This window comes from Acomys minous (genome assembly GCF_964271855.1).
Source record: "Acomys minous genome assembly, chromosome: 17".
Lineage (NCBI taxonomy): Eukaryota > Metazoa > Chordata > Mammalia > Rodentia > Muridae > Acomys > Acomys minous.
In genome coordinates, this window is record NC_140500.1 from 12,017,752 (window position 1) to 12,041,421 (window position 23,670).

At 44.5% G+C, this 23,670-nt stretch overlaps 1 protein-coding gene across 1 annotated transcript in view; it reads right to left on the minus strand.

Moving 5' to 3' along the window:
- DERA (deoxyribose-phosphate aldolase) overlaps window positions 1-23,670 on the minus strand; it is an 85,177-nt gene that overhangs the window by 43,354 nt on the left and 18,153 nt on the right. The window contains exons 2-5 of the mRNA XM_084766053.1: window positions 19,638-19,735; window positions 18,209-18,356; window positions 16,930-17,025; window positions 14,156-14,290 (exon numbers count right to left, since the gene is read on the minus strand). Coding sequence (XP_084622179.1) covers window positions 14,156-14,290; window positions 16,930-17,025; window positions 18,209-18,356; window positions 19,638-19,735 — 477 coding nt within the window. The remainder of the gene's footprint in view (window positions 1-14,155; window positions 14,291-16,929; window positions 17,026-18,208; window positions 18,357-19,637; window positions 19,736-23,670) is intronic.

Consider the following 23,670-nt stretch of genomic DNA (forward strand, 5'->3'; position numbering starts at 1 on the left):
ACCGCCTTCCCCTGTCCACTTAACCTGACTTGGGGAAAAGCTGTCGGACCTGGGTGCCCACCGTGACAACTTGCACAGGACTGTCTCAAATCCTAACCCCCACCACGCAGTCACAATTTACATCCTTTCAACTCAGGAGGGTGACTCTAGGGTGGAGGCGCCTTTCCTGATAGTGAATCTAAAGAGAACATTGTTCTCGAAGAGCAATCAATGCGATGGCTTAGAATAAAGACAGAAGAACGCCACCCAAAGTTAACCCATGACTTAGAGTTCTACGCTGAACTACTGCAGGTGACAACAGGCTCCGCAGCCTGACAGGTGTACTGAAGACTGAAGAAGCAGCCGGACAGGTGTGCTGAAGACTGAGACAAAGCCGCACCACTGTGTAGGTATATGTACCTCAGGCAATATTCTGCCCAGTCTCAGTCCTGCCCTTAGAGTGTCCTGCATGCCCTTTGGGTTATTATGAAGATTAAAAGGTGGTGTGTGTGTGTGTGTGTGTGTGTGTGTGTGTGTGTGTGTATGTGTGTGTGTGTGTATGTAGTAGTAGTAGTTTGTACTTTGCCTGGCATGCTGTGAATCTCCAAAAAGCTTAAACATTGCTATAAAGTTTAGTACTTTAGCATTTTGGTGAAATGAGATTCCATCTTATGATATCTGATAAAAAAAAAAAAATCAAGTCCTATTTCACAGCCTGACTCACTCCCTGTAATGATCAGAAGCTCTGCTATATGGATAAAATCTTTTAAAAAAATATTTAACTACAGCTTTTGTTGAACTTTGATCTGAATAACAAATTCTTAAACCATTATGACCATGTTTAAGAAAAAGCAACATTTTTTTTTAATGACTAGGATGTATTTACATGTAGAAAATAAACCAGGAAAACTAGCTGTATTTTATGACCACCATCCGGAGGGTATGTTCTTTAACTCATAACCCAAACAGAAGGAATATGCAGGAGCCACCTACGCACTGGTGCCCTTTCATTCTCAATATGCCAATTTCTCACATCCTTTTACTAGCCTCATGACATTCACAGCTAGAGCTTGGTTTGATTCTACTTTTTGTGTATGTGGTCTCTGTGTAGGATTGTGGAGACCTTGACTCAAGGGAACAAGAAAGAGAGCTATGAACAGGGCCCCACCAATCGGCTGCCCTTGCTGCCCAGCGAATCCCAGGGATCTACATGCTTCTGGTCTGTCCAGAGCTGGGATACAAATGGGTACCACTGTGAATTCCTGATTTATTATGTGAGTTTTAGAGCTCAAACTCATCCTCGTGCTCGAACCCTGTACTGCCCGAGCCCTACCTCTTTCCCGCTTCAATGTGAATTCCTCAAAGAAACATAAAACATAACCTCTTTGGAAATAAAGCAAGGTAGCAGTCGTGGGGGACATTTACTATATATCATTTTATTTGCTTATTAGGCTTTTATCTATTGGGTGTCCATGCACAGGTGCGTGAGAGGCCAGAAGTCAACCTACAGGAGTTGGTTCTCCCATCATGTGGGGCCCAGGAATTGAACTTGGTTGTCAAGCTAAGCAGCATACCTTTATCCACTGAGATATAGCTAGCTCTGTCCCATATTTTTTGTCTTCCCTCCCCCCCAACAGAAAAGACATTAGAGCTAGCAGAGCACTGCTGTTTGAGTTGTGTAAGTGTGTTAGAGTTACCCTATTTCTCTAGCCTATTTACTTAGAGGGGCTAACTTTGCTCACATATCTCTGGGAAGATTCAATAAAGTAATCTACGGGTCTGCAGGAGACTGGGGCGATTTGTAGGCATTTATTCTTTAATGATAGCTTTCCACATTTTTCATATATACTTCCATAAATGCAAAAATAACTTTATAGACTAACACAAAGTAAGAATTGTCCTAAGATTTATGAAACCATCATGAGAATTTACAAATGTTACATACAAGAAAAAAACCAACCACTTCACCACAGCCCAAGTCAAAGAAAGCCCGAGGAAGTACAGCTAGTGCACAGGTAGTTTTATGTGCTATACTTTGACTTTAGTGACAGATACTGGGAAACCATGACGTATGTAAATGAAAGAATTTGATGGCTGAAATACAACCCAGCCACACTCAAACTAAGTCTCCTACCACATTCAGCAGATACTTTTCTTTGGGTACAATAAGTACCACAAGCAGACAGTGATGGATAAATGCCCCTCCTCACCAGAAAAGGACAGACAGGAGGAGCGTATGTGTCTGTTGTAATTGCTACTTGGCTATTTGAGTGGAAGATGTTCCCAATAACAGATAAAGGAAAGCGATGCTCCTTCCAATATGATTCTCCATGAGGTGTGATTAATTAAAGAATAAAAAGACTTTAGTTTTCATAGCATCTTCCCTTCAAAATGCTGAGCCTTTCCTGTGCATCCTTGGAATGACCCCTGTACTACACTTCCTGCCATACTTCAGCCATGAAAGGTGAAATGTGGAGAGACCCTCAAATCTTATCACTAGTGGGACAGAGATGAGAGAACTTGGCGTCTTCAGATTCTGAGTAAGAGCCGGGCAAGGTGGCGCATGCCTTTAGTCCCAGTACTTGGGAGGCAGAGGCAGGTGGATCACTGTGAGTTCGAGGCCAGCCTGGTCTACAAAGTGAGTCCAGGACAGCCAAGGCTACACAGAGAAACCCTGTCTCAAAAAAAAAAAAAAAAAAAAAACCAGATTCTGAGTAAGAGTGTACTTCCTCAGGTTGGAGACACGGCTCAGTGGTGAAGAGCACTGGACAATCTTGCAGAGGACCCAGGTTCGAGTTCCAGCACCCACATGGTGGTTCACAGTCATCCATTTAGTCTGGTTCCAGAGGATCTGATGCTCTCTTCTGACCTCCGTGAGCACCAGCCATCCATGTGACACACAGACATACACACAAGCAAAATACTCATATTCATGAAAATAAAAGATTGTACTTCCTCCAATACTTCTAGTAGAGAGCACAGAACACACACACACACACACACACACACACACACACACACACACACACACATAACATCACACAAGTGCATACTACAAATGAAATACATTTTCCAGAAATCCATAGAAGAACTTCGCAAGGTAATAGAGTAATCAAAACCTAGACTCTAAATAGAGAGGTCGGCTCTCATCTACTTTAAATTATTCACTAGAGTTGGGCACTGAAATCCTGGCTCTCTTTCCAGGGTATGAAAGGTTTAAAGGTCATTCAGGAACATGAAATACTTGTCCTTCCATATAGAATATTTTTGACGGATAAGCAGACAGCTCAGCTGATAAAGTGTTTGCTACAGAAACATGAAGAATCAAGCCATAAAAAACAAGCCAGGCGTGGGGGCATGTGCCAACAACCATCTCTGCACTGGCATAGAGGGTCCCTGGGATTGCTCCCCACCTCACCGAGAGAAATAAGCAGGCTCATGCCAGAAAGAGACTCTGTCTCAATAAATAGAGTGGGGGGCATCTGAAGAGTGATGTCCTCTGGTCTCCACATGCACACACACACAAATACATGCACACCCCGCCCTCGCCCCACCCTCCAGCACACATGCACACAATTTATGAATTCCTCTGGTGGCCCTCTGCAGTGCCCACAGGTTTATATCAGGACTTTCCAGGCCCTGTGTCTGTTAATTAGTTATGGCACTTGACAGAGTTACTGAACTTCCCCCAAGCTCCATTTTTCTTCATTTCACAGCCATTTTTCAAGTTCTGAGAATAGAGGTAGAAGTAATTATTCGGATGATTATGAAGGTAATCAACTAATTATGTTTCTCTGGTGTCCACCTTTAATAACAGGCACATGGGAAATGAAGATGAAGCTCTGGTTTACTCTAAAAGCTTAAGCTGTTAGAACTGAGAGCACGGGTCTCGCTGCGGACTCGGAACAACTCAGAAACTGGCTTGTGGCACATCTCTGGAGATGGCAGAGGGACGAGGCATTCCAATCTACTCCAGGCCTTGAGAGCAGAGACAGGCAGAGAACAAGTATGTCATAGCAGGCTTGGGACACCTTTGAACAGAGATGCCATGAAAAGAGATGGGCACTCTTAACAAGTGAGTGCTAAGAACTGTAGGGTAGGATTTGTTGAATGCAGTCAGCAGGACTGGGCAGAGAGATGTTCAAAGAGTCTCAAAAATGCTCCATACAATGGAAATGATCATGTGAACGTTGACCAAGCAGATGGCCATACTGACAGTCATGGGAACAAAATTTCTTAGTAACATGAAAGAAAGACATAAAAATGGGAGGGGGGATGTAAGGATAACACCTGAGGTGCTGGATCATAATACATATTATCTGTGAATTCAATGGCTCTAAGGTACATGGATGGATGGATAGATAGATAGATAGATAGATAGATAGATAGATAGACAGACAAATAGATAATAGATAATAGATGATAAAGATAGATGATTGATAGATAGGTAGATAGATAGATAGATGATAGACAGACAGACAGATAGATGCATACACACACACAGGAATAGGCAGGTAGACAAACAGATACAACTACAGGTGTGTGCTCATGAACATTGGGTCTATGTGTACATTCAGTGCTCACAGCAACGACAGCACCTTAACAGTGGTAAATCTGTCTGGCACCCAGATCTTAGTTTCTTCAAGAAAGGAAACTGAGGTTCTTGGAAAATAGCTGTTTCCAGGGTAAAGGCCTTAAAGAAAGTCAAAGACAACCCTGAATCATCTTTTCTAACAAAGAAAGGAGGTTTTAAAGAATGACAGAAACATTGGGAGGGCACGGGAGGCAGTCTGAAGTCTCTCCCTGAGAGGGCACAGGAGGCAGTCTGAAGTCTCTCCCTGAGAGGGCACGGGAGGCAGTCTGAAGTCTCTCCCTGAGAGGGCACAGGAGGCAGTCTGAAGTCTCTCCCACTGAGCAAATGTCAGACAGTATGAGTATCAAAGATAATAATGATATTATGACATGAAAGTGGAAGGGAGACTGTGGGAGGAGGGGGGAGAGGGGCAGGGGAGAACACTGCAGAGGGGAACCTCACGTGGGTCTCTATACAGTTGTACACGTGTCCTGAAAGCAGAAGAGACACTAGAGGTAGGGAGTGGCCAATGGGGGTGGGGGGCGGCGGGGATTGTGTGTGAATATTAGTAAAGCCCAAGCCTGTGTATTGTGAAAAACACCATTGTTGGAGAGTACTATTATGTATGTCAATTAAGATATTTTCAAAACTGCAAAGGGATCAAAAGGGAGTTAAAAACTTACAGTAGAAGATTACTGCCAAGTTAATCCAAAAGAAATCTGTGAGTTCTTACAAAAGGGGAGGGGGAAAGATGGGGAGGCAGAAAGGGAGGGAAGCAGGCGGGACAGGAAGTGTAGGCGGAATGATCCCACCAGAGAACTGCCTTCTGCCACAACCACTGGAACATAGCTGAAGAAGTATCACTGGGTGGAGAAATTGCTGGATAAAAGTTGCATTAGGAGAGGGATATTAACATAGTCTGAAACGATCTTTATTCGTTATCAACATAACTACTTATTAAAAAGAAGACACTGATTTTTATGATGTAGAAACTTGGCAGAAATCATCCTAGCCCAGCAAAACTTATCCTCAAGAACTGGGCAGGTTCATATCTTATGACTGTCAAAGAATGGAGGAAAACTCCAGCATTTATTCCCAAATACACAACTTGAACCTAATAGGAAAAAAAAGAAGAGCAAGTCTGACCTTGGGGTCTATGTGTATGTTTGAAATAAGGTCTCACGTAGCCCAGACTGGACTCCAACTTGTTATATAGCTGAAGATGACCTTGAACTCCCAAGCCTCCGGCCCCCGCCTCCCATGTGCTGGGCGCAGGATGCATCAACATGTTTTACGAGATCCTGGAGATCAAATCTAGGGCTTCGAACATCCTGGACAACCACTCTACCGACTGAGCTGTGTCTGCGGCCCCTACAACATAGCTTGTACATTATTAATAACAGAGCTGCACTCTTCAAACACAAGAAAAAACTGGGGGCTGTTCCATAATGAAGAAGGAAAAAGAGATAGGCCATGACTGATGTAGACCTGACAGTGTCACTGGGCACCTCAGAAACCTGAGCGGAGCCTGTGTACCTAATGTGGGACACAACGGAGTGCTCTGGTGTGCTGTAATCTTGCCTTCATTTCTTGAGAATGCACCGAAAAGTAGTTAAGAGTAACGAGTCAACAGGTATATAAACTAGCTTCAAATAGTTTATGAAACTATGTTTATGTATCATACATACATATGCAAAATAACCAAAAAATCCAAAAAGATAAATAACAGAATTTTACAGCAGAAGAATCTGAGTGGCGTGTAAACTTCAGTTCTGCACACTATTTTTGCAATTTTCTATAGGTTTAATAAAATTACTCAAAACTAAAACTTAAAACAACATATTTGAAAATTTTTAAGGCTTGTTTAGAATCTAAGTATTTTTCTCATGGGGGGCTTGTGTGACTGTCAACTAGTCTATGGTGCTGAATGTTTTTAAAACACGATTTTTTTATGGGACATATTTTATAACCTGCTTACCTTTATGCTACAACTTTCTCTCTCTCTCTCTCTCTCTCTCTCTCTCTCTGTGTGTGTGTGTGTGTGTGTGTGTGTGTGTACATATATGTGTGTGTGTATATATGTATATATGATATAGTTTTTAATGGCCATACAATCTTCCATTATACAGATGTAAAATTTTACTCAATCATTAAAAGCCTAAGGTTCCAGGTTTTTGGCCGTGATAAACAACGGTCTTTGCATACCTCATCACTCTATCCCCTAGAGTCCTTATTATTTTTTTCTGCTCACACACTTCCAAGTAATATATGTTCATTGTTAAAAATTCAAACATTACAAAACTGAGAATTCCTCATTTAAAGAGAAGAGAAGAAAGAACGATTCTTGCCACGTACCAGAAAAATAATAATTTGGAAGGCTATTATAAAAGATGACTGACAAATGAAAATAGAACTCAAATGCCATGACTGCAAATTAGTCAGAATAATGCAAAATTTAACAAAACACATACACCAGAGAAGCGGCTGGTAGAGTGATGCCACGTAAGAAACGCATAATAAATGTTTTGACTTATAATGAGGCTTTCAGGACTTTGAAGGGGGTGTACCAGAAGGCCAGGATATATCACACCGCGGGTACTTAATCAATATTGTCACACACCTCACGGGAGTCGTCGCCAGCCTGTCCCTGGGGTCCCTCCCACTACCGCAATGCTGATGAGAAGTGAAGTCAGAACCCACCCTCTGCCCCATCATTTCTGGCTGAGGAGCAGGGGAGGCTGCATGGCACTGCAGCTATGACAGCAGTCACGAGCTCAGTCTCACCAGCAAGGCCTGTGTGCGTCAACAGCTTGGGTCCAGGGGTAGACAGGAGGCGGAAAGTCAGACTGCATTGTGATTTTGTTTGGGTTTGGTTTCTTTCTTACATCTATTTTTTTTTAACTGATAAATAAAAATACAAAAACTGTACGAGTTAATGGGGTACCATGAGATATTTCAATGTATGCATGTTTTGTTTGATATTTATGTCAGTGCAGACATATCTATCTCCTCAGACACTTGTCATTTCTTTACGGCAAAAACACTGAATGTTTTTTTCTTTTAGCTTTTTGAGATGCAGTGCAAAACTGCTGTCTACAGGCTCTTCACCATACAACGGCTCACCACAGCTTCCTGCTCTTAACTCCCTAGCCAGTGATGAACCCTCCCTGCAGCTTGATGACAGAGTCTATTTCTGCAAACTGTACCCCCCCCACACACACACACCCCATCTTGCCACCAGCAACTAGAGCATTTTCTTTTCTATAGTCAGTTTCACAGCATCTGGGAGTCCATAGCATTTTCTGGAAAAGCATCATAGGTCTAACTGTAGAAGGCCACCCTAGTGTATCCTGCACACATAAAACTGTGATTTGGGTAAGACTCCACGACTTTACACACCACGATTCCTGCCTGAAAGTCATAAGCCAGTTTTTCTTGTTTCTTGCTGTTCAAAAGCAGTTTAGAAAATAATTGCTAGCAAACGTATCTAAGCAATTATTTTTGAGTGCTAGAGAGATGTTCAACACTGCACAAGAATGTCCTGAAAATAATGCTTAGGATAATTATATGTACTGTAAACCACTTAATATAAAATTGTACAGCAACCTTTCATACCAAAAAAAAGTCACAAAATGCTCAAGAACATGGTTTCATCCGCCAGAGCAATTAATTAAACTTGTAAGGGTAAAACGGAGATGAGCTTAATAAATCACCCAGCAGTAAAATAACCTACAAGAAATAAAACACACATATTTTTGCCAATACTATTGAAGTGTTGAAGAATCATAGTATAAAAAACAAAGCCAATAAAAGCACCAGTTCTTCTATCCCCAGACTCTCTGTTATAAACAACCAAGGACAGAGGAACTACAAACTATGGATTATGTGATTACACTCCCAAAAGTATCTATAGATTTAGAAATAGCTTCTCTGATGAGCTACTATTAATAACAGCTCTATAAAAAGAAACAAGAATAAATTCTTTTCGGGGAATCCCCCATTCTTCTTCTGTTAAAAAAAAAAAAAGTAAGTAAATATCAAAAGGCAAATTATTGACCAGATTTCAGGGATTTAGTGTCCGGTTCACAGGAGAAAATGAAAGACAGACTGGCTTTGCTCTTGGAATTTCACAGTGTTAAGTGTGCATGCTACATACTAGGCTCAGAGGGCAACAGGGTGAGCAACTGAAAGACGGGGAGAGGACGAGGTTGTGGACACGGGGAATGGACAACAGCCGCGACTGCTTCACTGAACATGGCTGTAGCAGAAAATCTGTATCTGAACTGCCTACGCCTGCAGGTGCCCATGAAGACTTGCTCCCCACGGCCAGCGAAGGCAGCTCTGCTCTTTAGGCTCACAGAACTAGGCTCTGAGCAAGGTCCAAATTCTAAACTTCTTCAGGTCACTGGTAAATATATTAGAGATCTCTTTGTGGCAGAAATGAGAGCAGCCCTACGTATATCGGCTATGGAAGGCAAGCGGTTATCAAAGCCTACCCATAGAGCGTGTGGACATGAGCCCCTTGTAGCAAAAGCCTTTTAAGCTAACTAAGAAATGCAAGTTAGGTACCAATGTCAACACCACATTAAAACCGGTCCAGGAATGTGTGGGAAAAATAGCTAGATCGAGAACTAGGGAAACACTTGTCAGGTAATTCTGAGAGTCCACACAACCCTGGTCTCTGTCTCAGAAGTGACAAATATACACATGTCTGCATGAGCAGAAGCCAGTGACTATCAGGACAGGGCAGTGTGAAAGAGCTAAACATGGCTGCCCTGCCGGGAAAAGGCTTAACAGAAAAGGACCAGGCTACAAGGGCTAGGGTAAGATTCAGTAAAAAGCACTATGTAACTAGAGACCACAGCAGTGAGCACCGCTCAGGGTACTCAGCAGCTCCTGTGCGTCAGCACGCTCAAGATAACTCAACCACCAACAAAACATCCTGAAAAGTCAAGAAAGTGCCGAATCTAAATATGACTTCTTCATCAAATTGTTAATAGAGGGAAGGGTACCTGCTTTGACGCATTTCTTTCTCACGTGGCTAGATGGCCTGATTTCAGGAGACTCTGATTCTGAGTCTCTGGTTCTCTGAGGATGATGAGCATCATAGCTGAGCAGGAGTGAGGACAGAGGCTAGAGCACACAGGTCGACCGAGCAGATGAGGGAGCTGGTGCTCAGAGCTCTGGCAGCCCACATGGCTCTCTACGGGGATCTGCACAGCATGAGGAGAAGTCACTCCGGGACAGAACACCTGAGGGAGGACAGGGGACATGCAGGAACTTGGCGCCAAGAAAAGAGGATGCTGAAAAGTGACAGGGAACCTCAGGAATGTGAAGTCACAGTCACAGCAAAACGGTATTTCAGAAGGAAAGGACAGTTCGCCCTGTCAAAGGCTGAACAGGGCTGAATATCAAACAACTGCAGAGCCTGGACACTGGGAAATGAGAGGCCAATGTCATCGCGCTCACAGACTCCAAAAGAGAGACAGGGGTTGCTTAAGGAGTCCAGTGGTGCAGAGGAAAAAAGAAAAGGAGATGCAGCTATCAACGAAGGGGAGTTTTGGTTTTAAGTAGAAACCCTTATGGGAATAAACGAGAAGGAAGGGGCTGGCAACCCACGGGGACGATGATGGCCACGGCACAGAGTAAACACCTCAACTTGCAGGAGGGGAGCCATGCAACAGAGGCTTCTGCTGGCACGGACACCACAAGGACGACGCGAGAGCCAGACACCTGGCAAAGCTGAGACATGACATGGTCTCTCAAAGGGAACTGAAGGATGGGGCTATGGAGATGGCTCAGCGGTTAAGAGTACTGGATACGCTTGCGAAGGACCTGAGTCCTATTCCCTGCACCCCCACATCTGTAACTCTAGTTCCAGGCGATCTAACACCTTCTTCTGGCCTCCTTGGGTACCAGAAATACATGTTATATATATACACACATGTGGGCAAAACACTGAGATATATATATGTGTGTGTGTGTGTGTGTGTGTGTGTGTGTGTGTATGTGTGTGTGTGTGTGTGTGTATTTTCTTAAAGGAACAAGAAGAATGGGAATGTGACCCCTACAGACATATATTTGAATGCTTAGGGGGTGGCACTATTTGAAAGGATTAGGAGGTGTGGTTTTATTGGGGTAAGTGAGGTCTTGCTAGAATAAGCATGCCCCTAGGGGTAGGCTCTGAGGTTTCAAAAGCCCAATGCAGGACCAGTGTCTCTCTCTTCCAGCTGCCTGTGGTTCCAGATGTAGAGGATGCCTGCATGCCACCATTCTCCCCGCCACGATGACAATGGACTAAACCTCTGAAACTGTAAGCAAACCTAATTACATGCTTTCATTTACAAGAGCTGCCACAGTCACAGTGTCTCTTCACAGCAATAGAAGCCCTGCCTAAGACAGGGAACTCATGTCTAGACTCCCCCCAGAGTTCAGGGAGCACACAACATGGAACCATGTGCTTCTGGGCTATGAGATGTGGTCAGGAGGCATTCTAAACAGCTGGGTCTGTTTCTGTTTTTCTATCTCCGCTTTACAAAGTATAACAATTGATCTTTATTGTCCACCTGCTGGGATCCAGAATCCTCTAGAAACAAGTCTGGGCACACATGTGAGGGAACTTCTAGACTGGGTTACTGAGAAGAATGGGCCCTGAATATAAGAGGCAGTGGTCTTCTCCTGGACCCCAGACTGAATTAAAAGCAAACTGAATATTGCATTCATCTCTCTCTGAATCTCAACTTTAAATTTTGAAACCATGTCTCTGCCTTGATGGACTGTATCTCAGACTGTGAGCCAAGGCAAGCCCTTCCTTCCCTAAGAGGCTTGTATTGGGTATTGTGTTGCAGTGATGAGAAAAGCAACTATTATACAAAGTAGCTCACAAACCTCAGAGCAGGGAGGAGGGACAGGACCCAAGACAGAAAATGTAGCAGCCTGGTGGGCTTTTCCACCGGCACATTCCACAAAAGGAGTAAGAGACTCTTAGTTCTGTGAACACCTAATATAAAAACAGGACAGTGAATAACACAATTTATCATCAAGCTGAGAATCAAAATTAAGACAAAATACTGCAGAGAGGAAAAGGTTTAAGTCACTGCTGGCTTCTATTTAGAAATAAATTTCTAGCATTAAATGTTTCTTTTCGATTTGGTTTGGGTCAAGAGGTTATTAACACCATAAAAAAAAAAGTTAATGGAAAAGTATGGCCTAGGACAAAAATGTGTTATTATATTTTGTGGAAATGCCTACTTTAGAGAAATTATTATCTCAAAAGCAGCCATTCCTAAGTCTGTTAAGGGTTAGCCAATTGCATCGAGACCCATCTCCTATTGGATTTTATTTTTCAATTAGTAGAACTTGAGAGCAAGAGCACAGGGTATATTATAAAATGCACATCTGCCCCCACCTGCTTATAAAAGACATAAAGGACATATATTTCCAGATTTATTTAAAATATTATGCATATTTACATTATCACAACACTGAAATCTGTGACCAAAGGCAGATAAACAGAATACACAGGAACAAGAATGTATATAATATATGACTTTTAAGAAGGATTAAGAATGCCCAAAGCACACACAGGCAACAATATGAAATGGGGGGGGGGCACAATTAAAAAAAAAAGATATTTGGAACTGTCAAGAACAGTCATATAGCTCTCTCCTCTAGCCCAGCAAGACGCCCAAGGTAAAGAAGGCCAAGGGAAGAAAGGGGCCCCAAAGACACAAGAACTTCAGCATCGGGCAGGACATCCCGCCCAAAAGAGACCTCACTCGCTTCATTAAATGGCCCTGCTATACTACATCAGGCTGCAGCAGCAAAGGGCCATGCTCTCTAGGCGGCTCAAAGTACCTCCTGCCGTTAACCAGCTCACCCAGGCCCTGGCCTGGCAAACAGCTACTCAGTTGCTTAAGCTTGCCCACCAGCACAGGCCAGAGACAAAGCAGGAGAAGAAGCAAAGGCTACTGGCCCGTGCTGAGAAGAAAGCTGCTCGGAAATGGGACATCCCAACTTAGAGACCTGTCCTTCGAGCGGGATCAACACACCTTGGTGGAAAACAAGAAGGCTCAGCTGGTGGTGACTGCCCCATTGAACTGGAGTTTTTCCTACCTGCTCTGTGTTGAAAGATGGGGGGGGGGGTCCCCTACTGCATCAGCAAGAAAAAACGCCAGGCTCGGGTGGCTGGTCCACAGGAAGACTTGCACCACTTGCAAGTCACACAGGTTGGTTAACTTGGAAGACAAGGGTGCTCTGGCTAAACTAGTGGAAGCTATTAGGACCAATTACAATGACAGATACAATGAGATCTGTCGCCGCTGGGGAGGCAACGTCCTGGGTCCTAAATCTGCTGCTCACATTGCCAAGCTGGAAAAGGCAGAGGCTAAAGAACTCACTATAAGCGGGGGGGGGGGGGGGGGAGGGAGAGATAGAGCCCTGGCATATAAGAGCCCCCATATACACACAAACTGAATTAACAGTGACCCACTGACCTTCCATCCTTAAAACAGGTATTTTAGGTATTTTACTTGATATGGACATCTATTAAGAAACAATATATTATCTTGGCATTTATATATATATATATATATATATAATATATGTATATATATTATACATATTAGTTTCATTCATATATATATTAGTTTCATATATATATTAGTTTCATTTAAAATGTTAGTTAAATCACTTGCTATGGTAATGTTTTTCAGAGAGTGCTGTATTTATTTTAGTTATTAACATTCTCGTCTTTAGGATACAAGGTATATATACAAACAGGTAAAATTCATTTGATTGTTTCATACCTCACTGAAAAGTAGCATCCTGTGATTGGAGCAGATGTTACCTATTACAGCCTGGCATGACAACAAAACACCGACCCTACTGATGAGTGTGCAGTAACATCTATGGTAGTGAAAACACACTTGATAAACGTATTAATAGTACACGTCCTCGTGCTCACTTTGGCAGCACATATACTAAAATTGGAAGGATACAGAGAAGATTAGCATGGCCCCTGCACAAGGATGACATGCAAATTCGTGAAGCGTTCCATATTTTTTTGGGAGGCAGAGGCAGGCGGATCATTGTGAGTTCGAGGCCAGCCTGGTCTACAAAGCGAGTCCAGGACATCCAAGGCTAACACAGAGAGACCCTGTCTCAAAAAAAAAAAAAGTGCACATCCTCAAAGCCCTCAAAGATTAACGTAAAAAAGGGTAACGTCCCCAACATATTAGAATACACCCTGCTTAGAAAACTTGCCTGGAGTGATTTATGTACCAAATAACAAAACAGTACAGAGCAGTAATAACTCTTCCAAAAGAGAAGCAAAGTAATATTTTTAAACTGATTTGGCTGCATGAAATGACTATGTGCCTAATTACACAAAGGGATGGAACAAGTTCCTGCAGACAGAAACCAACCTAGACTCATAGGAGAATGGAGAGGCGCACTCTTACCTGGAACTTGATTTCTAAGTCCTGCTGCCTCCCTTCCAGATCCCCACATGACTCCCCCCCCCCGCCCCCCCTCCCACCCCCCCCACCCCCCCCACCCCCCGCCAAGGGCTAGGGCTCCCTGAGAGATAGGACCAGCACCCACCTTTCCACTGGCCAGTGAGCACCAAGGTCCTGTTAATGACCACGTCGATTTCGGTAGCTCCGTCCTCCACTGCCAATCTGACCTCTTCCAACCGCGTCTTCAAATGAGTCTGTCCGGCTGGAAAGCCAGTGGCCACTGGGAGAGATTTAAAAAGAGGAAAGCGGGAGAGAGAGAGGGAGGGAAGGAGGAAAGAACAAAAATAAACTTCAATCGCTCAGCTCGTAAGTACGGCATTTAGAGATGAGCGCACAAACGGTGCTTTAACATGGCTCACGCCACACAGGACAAAGCGGAGGCGAGGGATGTGAACGCACATTCGCGTTAGGGGAAATGGTAGTGTGATACTCTCAGAAGGCCAGAAGGCCAGCTGCTGCGGAGATGTTGGCAAGGCACACTTAGTAACTACCAACTAAATACGCTAGTCAACAGGAGTAAACACTGATGAGGCTTCCCGGGACCGAGCCTGGTTGTTTCAAGCTGGCTTTCCTGATTTGCCCATTTGCCCGTCTTATCTCCATTTACTCAGGAATAGATGTAGTGAACTGGAGCAAGCAGACTGTGAGCCAGGTTCCGCCCCGTGTCTATTAAAACAAGCAACCAGGCAGCTGAGACCAAGCAGAAGCCAGGCAGGAGGAAAAGCGCCTGTGAGTGCAGGAAAGGGCCGAGAAGACCTGAGAAGAAAGAACACACACCTAAGGGTCGGAGAACCAGAACTTCATCCCATCCCCGCTTCTAAGCGCGCCTGCTGCCCGCTCCTCTACTTACAACTCCTCGAGTCTGCTACCCTAGGCCAAACACATTGCCCGGTTACGTAAGTGAGAGGCTGGCTGCACCGAGGTGGGTGGAAAAACTAAGGTCCACAAGAGACTCACATATGCTGGCAATCTCCTCCAAGAGGCTATATACAAACATGGTACATGGAGAGATGGCTCTGTGGTTAAAAGCACTGGCTGCTCTCGTAAAGGACCCAACTTTGGCTCCCAGCATCCGCACAGCAGCTCACAACTGTCTATAACCCCAGTTCCAGAGGAACTAATGGTGCCTTCCAGTTTCTGTTAGCACTCAGAGGAACCTGGTGCAGAAGACCTCACACAAGCACAAACATATACATACAAACATTAAACTTTAAAAAAAAAAAGACATAGCACATCATGTTTCCTTAATAAAATAAGTAGCTGGTCTGTATAATTTCTTCTTGTTCCTGTTCCTCCTCCTCCTCTTCTTCTTCAACTTCAACTTATTATTATTATTCCTCTTCTTCTTCCTGTCCTTCCTCTTCCCCTTCTTCTTCTTCTTCTTCTTCTTCTTCTTCTTCTTCTTCTTCTTCTTCTTCTTTTTCTTCTTCTCTTTTCAAGACATAGTCTTTCCATGTAGCCCAGCCTGGCCTTGAACTAGCAGTAATCCTCCTGCCTCTGCCTCCTAAATGCTAGAATTTTACATGCATATCCCACCACACCTGGCTCAGACTCTTTATTTAAAGCACCAGGAGATTCTTGTAGCCTTTTTTAAGCTACTACTATCTGTTTTCACCTGGCCATCTGCCCGTCTATCCACAGACACACGTTTTAGGGGGCTTTTTTTTAATATAGTCTGTTTATTTTTCATTTACTCATTTAATGCTTGCGTGTGGCAGGGGAGTGTTTTCAAAAGACAGCTTAGGGGAGTGGGATGCCTCCGTCCACTGTGTGGGCTTCAGGGACCCAGCTCAGGTAGCCAGCCTTGGCGAGAAGCACCATTATCTCACCAGTGGCCCTTCTGGGATTTGAAGGCTCTGATTCCCACCTTAGTTTATTCTATTTTTTTAGTTTTTTTTTTTCCCCTGACATCAACTAATTTACCATGATGAGGCTGATCATATCATACTCTGATTAAACATCCCAGAGCTAACTCTGTCATCAGAATAAAGCCTCCACACCACCAGCCACAAGCAGCCTCCCCAGCCTCCACTCCCACAGCTACCTGTTCACGAGTGTAAGCCTTTCTGTTTCCCGATGTGCTTCTGTGACTTTACCTACACTAGCTCCTGTCTAAATATCATCCTCTGCCTTAACAGCACGTCAGCTTTTCCTCATCCTCAACATCCAATGTGATGATCACCTCTGCTGGGGCACATTTTTTAGGGGTGGGGGGCGTTCAAGACAGAGTTTCTCTGTGTAGCCTTGGCTGTCCTGGACTCCCTTTGTAGACCAGGCTGGCCTCGAACTCACAGCGATCCACCTGCCTCTGCCTCCGGAGTGCTGGGGGATTAAAGGCGTGTGCCACCACACCCAGCCTGCTGGGGCACATTCTTACTCTGTGGCCCCAGCCTTGGCTGAGGAAAGCATTCACCGCTTGGTCACCATATGCCACACGCATGTAACAGAATGCAGAGACATGTGCGTGTGCATGGTACAGCTGACACATGACTTTATAAATCTGATGATGCTCATAAAAAGAGTGATTCCCTTATAAGAACAAAGACATGGCTCTACACTTTTAGCACTTAGTATGTCAAGGTTTGGGGTTGGCGTTTGTCTGTCTGTCTGTTTTTGAGACCTCACTATGTGGCCGAGACTAGCCTCAAACTCACAGACCTGCCCCTGATTCTGCATATGAGACATCATGCCTACTTTACTATCTCCCTTTACTACACGATGAATCAGCACAACTAAATACATGAAATGAAAGCAACCAACCACAGCACCCATGTATGGAGGACACTCCATGCCCACGTGAGCTAGAGAGCTTCAGACATGCTGAAAAAGAAGAGGAGGCGAAGCCACTGAAAGTCTTACCTGAGGCCACGGGGATACTGCAGCCTGCAGCCTTCAGTGCCTTCACAGCATCGCACACGCGGGCAGGATAAACACAGACCGCAGCCGTGGTGATGCCTACGCAGGGGAGAGCACAGCAGCCTACTTTACATGGAGCTCGGCTCACAGGCTACACCTTTAGTCACTATTTCTAGGACAACACTGGCAGACAGCAAACGGAGGGAGAAATACTTTCCCAACATGGTTGCAGCAAATGGGAAAAGATGGGTGTTTGTTTGTGTTTTGGTTTTAGGGCTGGGGTTGGGAGCCAGGCCGTTTAGTACTCAACACTGAATTAAGTCTGTAGCTCTAATAAGGTAAAGTTCTAATGCCAATTGGAAAGAAGCATAATCGATGCTTTCCAATAGGTCTACTGGTAGCCCACAGCCTGTGATGCCTGCACCAGGCTAGCTCAGCACCTTCCCTTCATGCACTGGAGAGTCAGGAAGCGACTATCTATACAGAGGATCTCAATCTCACACAACTGCTCAGCCAGTGACAACACATGCGGCCATGGCAACACGTCTTGGCTCCCCAGGTCTTAGATTTCTCACTTAGAAAATAGATACCACCACCATGCACCCCTGCCGCCCAGCCACCCCAGCCATACTCACCACCCCACCCACCCCTGCCACCCCTCTGCACCTCCCTTCCCACCCACCCCCACCCACCCCCACCCACCCCCACCCACCCCGTCTCCTCATATTTCAAATTTGAAAGCTCAAACCTCAGGGCAGCTTTCCCTATCTCCCTATCTCTCTCTCTCTCTCTCTCTCTCTCTCTCTCTCTCTCTCTCTCTCTCTCTCTCTCCCTCTCTCTCTCTTTCTCTCTTTCTCTCTCTCGTACACTGAGAAAAATGGAGTTGTTTTTTGTTTTGTTTAAGTTTTAACCTAATTCATAGTACTACCCATTTGCATTTTTTTTCTTTTGCTTCTTGTGTGCGATGTGAACATTAGGTAATGAGACTGGCTTTTTCCCTCAAGGCTAGGCAATCAGAGCCACCAGACAGAGCAGTCTCCAAACTGAAGAACTGAAGGAAACTCTCAGCCAGCAACTTCAGTTCACAGATGCAAAACCTCACAAGGCTTGGAGTCTCTTCAGTTTGTGAAGGGATCCTCAGTGGCCTGTCTGCACACACACAAGCAGGGGTCGACCAGGGACATGATCGTCACAGCACAGTAGCAGGGGGACATCAAGCCCCCGACCTCCAGCCACAACTATTGTAACCAGGAAAACCCAGGTGTACTGTGCACAGCCTCACCTGTGTCATGCATATTTAAAGCTTTTAAGAGGTCTGCCCGGATTGGATATTTGGCTTTGTAACAAAGGCGCTGAATGTTGGAAAATGTGTCATCTCCAGAAAGTGTGGTAAGGTCTATAAAGGTAACAGCTTTCAGGAGCCACGCGGCCTGGAACAGAGGAAGAAACAAGAGAATCAAAAATAGATGCACTGGGAGCCTAGGCAGAGGGTAGAAAAAAACGCTGAGACAAATGTGAGTGTTAAGAGGCAGGGTCAATGCTTCCATAAGGCGTTTTCTGATACAGGGTGTAAACGGAGTTTAAAAAACAGTTAACAACAGCCAGTGAGATGGCTCAGCAGGGAAAGGAGCTTGCTGCCACACCTGAGGGCCTGAGTTCCATCCTTGCAGCCCACATAGTGGAAAGAGAGAAGCAACTCCAAAAGTGGTTCTCTACTTCCAAATGTGTTCCAGGTTGCGCATGTGTGCACAACACATGGCACACAAGCACGTGAACATACACACACCTTAAATTTTAAATTATTTTTACAAGAATGGCAATTGAGATAAACATTACTCAGAATAAAACAGAAGAATAGACTTAATCTATCTTTTTTTTTTCTCAGAAACTCCAAACTGAAGCCTCCACCAACTCCTGACATCTTCAACTTTTCCAGCTCATCTGTAAGGAACCAGCCACAATGGTGACGTGAGATCTACCTTAATTTTACCTTCCTTCCTGAAACCCAAGGTGATACAATATTTTCTAAAATCTCCAAGTCCCTTGTTGTTTTTCAGCCCAATCCTATTATTAAAACAGCTCTCATATTCCCTACCCACTCAACCTTTCCTTTTATCTTTCCAAGCAGGATGGACAGATGGAGCTGTCATCTGAAAGATCTCCCTCACAATGTTCTGGCTCTCTTAGGAAATGAACCCCCAGGTCCTTTTAGGCCTGCATAGCACGTCTCTGACTGCCACATACTGCTGACTGGAAGGCCGCCACCAAACATCATTCTCGGAAATTTGAAAAGTGATTTATGAAAAGCAATGGTAAGGTAAATTCTCCTACCTCAGGCCGCAACAGTGGACACACCAGGTGTTGATGTTTATGGCTTTAAAATTCAAATAGAAGACAGCAAAAGAAAGCATGTCTAAGAAACTGAATCAATGTGCTGAGGAAATGTGCCATTTAATTCGTTCATGAATAAAGATGCCTCAAACTCATTTGCGGTTTGGCCACTCAAGAGCGATAAGATTCTTAACTTGTTTGGATAAATGCGTTATCGTTCTCCAACCCATCATCATCATATATGAATTATTAAAAATAAGCCGCGGACAGCTGCAATCCTTTAAGTCTAGATGCATCTTGAGGGAAATTCAATACTGTGGCCTTGGGGGGAAGAGGCGCGCGTTGTGAGGCGTGGGGACAGAATGCTCACGAGGACCCACCTGCCACTCCTTCTTCACGCTTCGGCGAGCCTGGATCTGTGCAGCCCGCCTCAGAACGGCCGCATGATTTACCTGAACTTTGGAGATCCAGCTCAGATCTAGAAGAGAAAGAGTGACACTTCTAAGTTTTCAGAGTTCCCTTATCTTCGCTTCATTCATTATCAGTATTCTTTTAAAACATATGTACCTTGGGAGCAACAAGATGGCTCAGTGAGTAAAGCGCTTGCTGCGTATGCCTGACACCGAGTTTAATCCCTAAGACCAACAGAAAGGTGGGAGAGAGAACTCCACAAAGTTGTCCTTTGACCTACACATGCGTGAGCCTGCACATCATTTGCATATACAAAACAAGAATAAATACATTTTTTAAAGTCATGCTTCTTTTTCGCACAATAACAAATGCACATCCCTGTAGCAAGCCCAGTCACCTCCAGGTACGCTTCATGCAAAACCACGTGCATCTGAAGAAACTTCAGGAAGCCGTATTGATTAATTACACACAGAAGCACGGCAGTGGGTGTGCCCTCCTCCCTGGGCACACATGTCTCACCTCTGACAGAGAAGACTTATTTGTGAGTGTCTAGTCCAGGAGAGCAAATGATTAATAAATACTTAAGTGAATTAGTGAATACTTCAAGGTATCTTTGATCGCTACCCACTTACTGACAAGATTAATATCCGCTAGATGCTGATGTGATACAAGCCATCAAAAGAGAATTTTTCAAAATGTACTAGAAATAACAACAGTGTAGCAGGCGTTTAGACCAGGGAAAGAAAAAAAAAAAACCATCCCACCCAAAGCTGCAAGAAACATCCCTGGCACTTCTGTTTCAGCATGGTCTGCCTGCCCTGCTTTGTTTATTTTGTTTCAGGCTGGCTATATGTATCCAACTGGCTTCAGAGGGAAGTCAGCCAAGTCCTCAGCAGACACAGCATTTGAATGCATCTCTACCGCAGACCATGGATGGGGTGTCTGAGGAGAGCTGGACCTGCTTTTTGTACTTATTTCAGCCTGAGTCATGGTCTCTCCCCCGCTGGGAGTCCAGAGTCTGGTACCCATGACTTTGAACTCCACTCATGGCTCTCTGACAGCAAGCAGCCTCACAGCCTGCAGCGAGCCTTATTTCTACATCCCAGTCCCTCCCCCAGGAACCTCATGTCTTTGAAACAGAGTCCTAAAAGACAATGGTGGGCAAGGTGTCAATCACACAACCCTCTAAAATGCACGACAATTGCTGATTGCAGACCCCACAGTGTAACAGCCAGATAAACTGTCACTGTGACCAAATACTTATTAGAAACAACCTAAAGCAGGAAAGGATTTATTTTGGCACATGGTCACATGACTCTGTATTTGGAAATAATACTGTTTCAGTGAGACCTTGTAACAAAGAAAAAGTGCTCACCTCAAGGTCAACTAGGAAGCAGAAAAAGTGTAACTCAGGAAAGGACCAGAGGTTGTTAAGATGGCTCAGAGGGTAAGGATGTGCTTGCTGCCTACCCTGATGGCCTGAGCTCAGTCTCTGAAACACACATGGTGGGAGCCAAATGGACTCTAGAGATATAGCCTCTGAGTTCGACACATAGGTATGTACACACCAACACACTCACACAAAGACACACACAGAGGAAAGGGAGGAATGGAACCATGTTGCTATGCCGCTGGTTACCTATTTCCTCCTGGGAGACCCACTTTTACCACCTGTCGTTAAAGCCATCATATAAATTATGAGTCCATCAAGGGATTTATGTATTTATTCATTCATTCGGTCAGAGCCTTCATGATCTACCTACCTCTGGAGAGGCCCTCCTGGATATGCCCACAGGTGCTCCTCATCAATGCTACAGGCATCCCACAGTCCTATCACACTAACAACCACAAGTGAGCGTCGCACTAATCAGTAACACAATCCTGACAAGTTTGTTCATCACACGGATGAGACCTGGGACCAGGATAATTAGTAGGTCTTTACCAGAGATGCTTTCTTCCTCATTTCCACTCGTGGGTTCCTACAAGTATCAATGTTAATGGTGTAGAAATTTCAAATTTGGGTTAGAATGAGTTATAGTTCTACACTAAAGTAAGAACCATATTTGGATGGGTTATCTTCTTTTCATTTCTGGTTAAATTATTTTGTTAGATGAAATCATTTAATAAAACAGATTTTCAACATTTCTATCCATCTGCTCTGCTCCTTAAAATATCACTTTGTCTTGCTTCTTTGCAGAGCCAACTCGAGAGAAAATAGACGCCAGGGTCAGGCAGCCTTCCTGCCCCTTCTTGCTACCCAAAGATACAGAGTCCCGGGGAGTAGAACTAAGCCGAGAGGACGCACACAACTCATTGAAGACCCACAAGAATGTGCTCCACCCAAATATAGGGGAGGCTTAAAAAAAAATCCCTCACCAACTGACCACTACTGCAGTAGACTGAGTTCAAGGTAAAGATTATTTCAGACAGACAGTAAATGTGTATAGAAACCTAAGCCTCGTGACCAAGAAGCAGAAGCCAGGCGTCCCAGGGATCTTTCCTCTAAGTTCCTCCTCCTCCTCCTCCATTCCTTACACCTGCTGAAGTTCTGCTGCTGGGGGAACCTCAAGCAAACCCCAATGTCCTACCATCCAATCCCTTGGCTTTCTGACAGGCATCTCCCTCTCCCTCCCTCCCTCCTTCCATCCATCCCTCCCTCCCTCCCTCCCTCCCTCCCTCCCTCCAACACTGGGCTTCGGTGTCCCTAAACACTGAGCAGTTTCCTGAGTCAGTGTCTTACATTCTGTCTCCGGATCTTGTGTCCTATTTGTTCCTTCCACCGACAGTGCCCTCCCTTACCTTGTGTGAACAGTGAACTCCCACCCACCCACTAAGACTCATCAAGAACTGAGGACATAGCTCAGCTAGTCAAGTGTTTGACTGGCAGGCAGGAAAGCCATATAAACTAGCCACAGTAACACACACTTGTAATTCTAGCACTCGGAGAATGGTAGTGTATGAGGTCATCCTAAGACAGAATAGCAGATTCAAGGCTAGCCTGGGCTACACGAGACCTATCTCAGGAACAAAAGAGAGAAAAGAAAAAGAAAATGGAAGCGGATGTGGAGGAGCAAAGGGGAGGGGAGGTCCCCTTGTCTGGGAATCCTTTCTAAGGTTTACAAGTCGCACATCCTTTGTACTCAGTTCTTCAAGGTGACTTTGCCATCCACTTTCAGTCCTGCCTCTTCACTTGGAACAGACAATATTAATGCTTTGAACCTCCAATAGGTCTTTACAGTCTCAAGCAAAGTATACGACAATGGGTGACATTCAAGTAACATGAGGGTTTCTCTGAGCCCAGAAGCAGTTTCACCCTATCTTCCCCAAGTCACAAATGACTTTGGATTTCCAGAAGAGAAAATAATGGAAGCCCAGATGGATGGTTGGGCACATTTTCCTTAAAAAGTAACATCCAACGCTTTGCACCTCCCACTTACGGTTAGAACCCATGAGGCTGGCGCTCACACAGCTGATGCCCCTGGCCACAAGTCCCTGTGAAACATCTACAGGAGAATGAAACACGAATTACCTTTCCCAGCATCAGCTTCGGCTGCTAAAAATATCATTAATGGTCATAAAATTACCCGGCCCCATATTTAATCCAGCCACAGAATTTGCCTCTGTGACCTCCCACGGCAATGAATTATATAAGTGACTATTGCATTTTATTAGCACTTCATTTGCTACTCTTTAATTTCGTCAAGTAACCCTTGTTCTCGTATTATGGGGTCTGGGGAAAAGAAAGGACTGATTGGCCTTTGTTATGTCCTTCATAACTTTTAATATTTCATTCAAGTACCCTTTAGCGTCTCCTTGCCAGGAGAAACGACTCTAATACACACACACTCATCAGGACCATAGACTCTTCTGCCTCGGAGGCCAAGAGGGGTTTCAGGTTCATGTGTCTTTGGGGAGCTCAGACATGAAACCATAACTGGAAGGCGGCCATGCTCCTCAGCACATTTCCCAATAAAGAAAGCTCCACACTTTCTCTCAGATTAT